A 2,486-nucleotide genomic window follows, 5' to 3' on the forward strand; every position below is an offset into this window, starting at 1 on the left:
TTTTAACTTGTCCGATACAAGGAGTATCTGAGGAATATGCCCTTTAGACCGTAGACATATTAAACCAAAGATGTCATTAAAATTAATGCAAAGTCAGAGCTATTCATTTATCCGTGTCACCAGCATGGCTCGAAAGAAGATGTTTTAAACACATAACATGTCAGCCAAGTCAATATGTCCGTGTCACTAAACTGGCCCACGAGAAGGATATAACCACATGCTTAAAAAATATGTAACTTAACCAACACAACATCTTCTTTTTTTTACTTTCTTGTCATCGAGGACAAAAGTACCAAAGAGCAACATTTCATTGGTGAAGATGAAGGAAATTGCCGAGGCTTATTTACAGTCAACAATTAAGAATTATGTCTCTGCAGTCCCTGCATATTTCAATGATTCTCAAGGACGGGCAACAACAGATGTGGGTATGATAACTGATCTAGAGCAACAAGTTTTGATGGGTATTTACTTCTAGAGTCTATCATTGGACCAGGTGGTTTGAATGTACAGAAAGCTCGCGATGTTTTTGACAAATCTCCTAAACCAAATTTATTTTTAAGGATCGAAATGGAGAGCAGGGATACCACAGTGCATGGCTGTGCCGATTGGACTTCACGGGGGAGATTGTTGGGTATATGAAGCCCAACAGTCACATAACTGTCTACCTTCCCCAAACTCTTCGTTTCATGCCTGAATAAATATATAAATGACTGGGTGCAGTCTATGTATTGTGCATTGAGATATTGGTTAATATAAGTGCCGAACCACTGTAAATCGTCTCTCTTGTTATCTCCTTTTATTCTGTTTTTGTTTTTGTTTTTCTCTGCTCATTTTAATCTTTACAAGTGTGTGATCCAGCGTGAAGGAAAAATCTTGCAATTGGTTCATGACTACATTGTTGACAGACAAAATGTGTTGGAATGGCCTTTTGGCTGGTTTACTGCCATTCTTTGTCAATGTCTATCTGTTTTGGACTTTTGTCGTGACCTTAGGTGGGATTGTTTATCTGCACCATGCAACCTCCTCTGGCTGTGTATAAAATGGCTATTGACAAGCTAAATGGTGGAAGTTTCAACTGCGGAGGAACTAAAGAGAGTGGGGGTGAAATTCAAGAAATTGGAAGGTAGAAAATTAGGTGTTTGTCATATTAAGTTCAAGGAGAGTAATTCCACACTTTATTTGCCTTAATTTAAGGTAGATAACAGATCGGAAGTGATACTCAGAAATCTGATTGCCTTGGAAATCTGCTCCCAAGAAGAGGAAAAACCCATAACAAGGTACGTCATTCTAATTAATGATCTAATTAACACCAGTGAAGACGTGGGTATATTGAGACGGGGAGATTGCACAATTTTGGAATTCTATGCTGACATCAACTGAAATGCCCAGGTACGATCCAATTGACTACGCTGTGTCATCCATAGATGATTATCGCAGAAAAAGGTGGAAAGTCTTATGGGCTCAATTTGTTGCGACTCGCTGTTCAAAGCCATGGTTATTTCTCTCTCTTGGCCGGAATTATACTTCTACTCTTAACAGTTCTCCAAGTAATTTGCCTATTTGTGTCGTGCCAAATCAAATAGGCACTCAATCTACTGCTCTACTCTGCATAGACATTGTTTGGTGTTTTAAATATTATCATTATTTTGTGATGAATTATAGTGTGTGTTTATTTATGGATTAATGAAGTTCAAGTGAACACTTTTCATTAATCTTAGTTAAAAAAGGAGTTTTTGAAGTTTAAGCTTCTATTTGTGTTAATGTATATTAAGTGAATTTATGAAGTAAGATTAAGGAAGTTTGATTTTATTATAATTTCAATTTCTTTAATATTAATGTTATGCTATGTGTAAAATGTTAATGTTTAAATAAATAAACCAACAGTAATATGAATGTAGGGAATTTTGAGAAAAGAGGTATTTTCAAAATAAGTGTACAAACAGAAATGGTAGTAATAAAATGAATTTATGTAAGTAAAAATTATAGTAATAAAATTCTTTTATAATAAGATTGAAATTAGTATTTTTATTTACATCATTATAACATTTTTCTAATCTCAAAAGCATATAAACAATCATTTTGGATGTATCTATGTCAAGTGGTTAAAAGCATTTGTCAATCTCAATCCCCAAACTCTTGCCACCCTAACTCTACTAATGAATACTAATAATAATAGATATTGATTATAATATGTTGCAGCCAATGATGGAATCCTAAAACTCCTATAGATCACTCACCACTAAAATATTCTATGAGATAAGGTAGAAAAATAATTGATTTGCTATGAACCTTGAGAATTTAATTGATCCAAAAAAATACAATATACAATGAAAACCTTGTTATAGAGTGAAGGATGAAACCCTAGATGAGAATATAATTAGATTATGACACATGTTTTAATCATTTTACTTGAGATGGAAAAGAACATGACCTAAATATATATATTTTACACATAATGCATCCCATTTATAAGTTATATGTTAATC

The 2,486-nt window shown here is 33.7% G+C and overlaps 1 protein-coding gene across 1 annotated transcript; it reads left to right on the forward strand.

The window, feature by feature from the left end:
• The first annotated feature begins 319 nt into the window (after positions 1-319).
• LOC131866153 (heat shock 70 kDa protein 18-like) lies at positions 320-1,127 on the forward strand. Its single transcript, XM_059215421.1, has 3 exons — positions 320-461; positions 561-631; positions 993-1,127. The coding sequence occupies exons 1-3, from the start codon at positions 320-322 to the stop codon at positions 1,125-1,127; spliced, it is 348 nt and encodes a 115-aa protein (XP_059071404.1).
• The last annotated feature ends 1,359 nt before the right edge of the window (positions 1,128-2,486 follow it).

This window comes from Cryptomeria japonica, chromosome 2 (assembly GCF_030272615.1).
Source record: "Cryptomeria japonica chromosome 2, Sugi_1.0, whole genome shotgun sequence".
Lineage (NCBI taxonomy): Eukaryota > Viridiplantae > Streptophyta > Pinopsida > Cupressales > Cupressaceae > Cryptomeria > Cryptomeria japonica.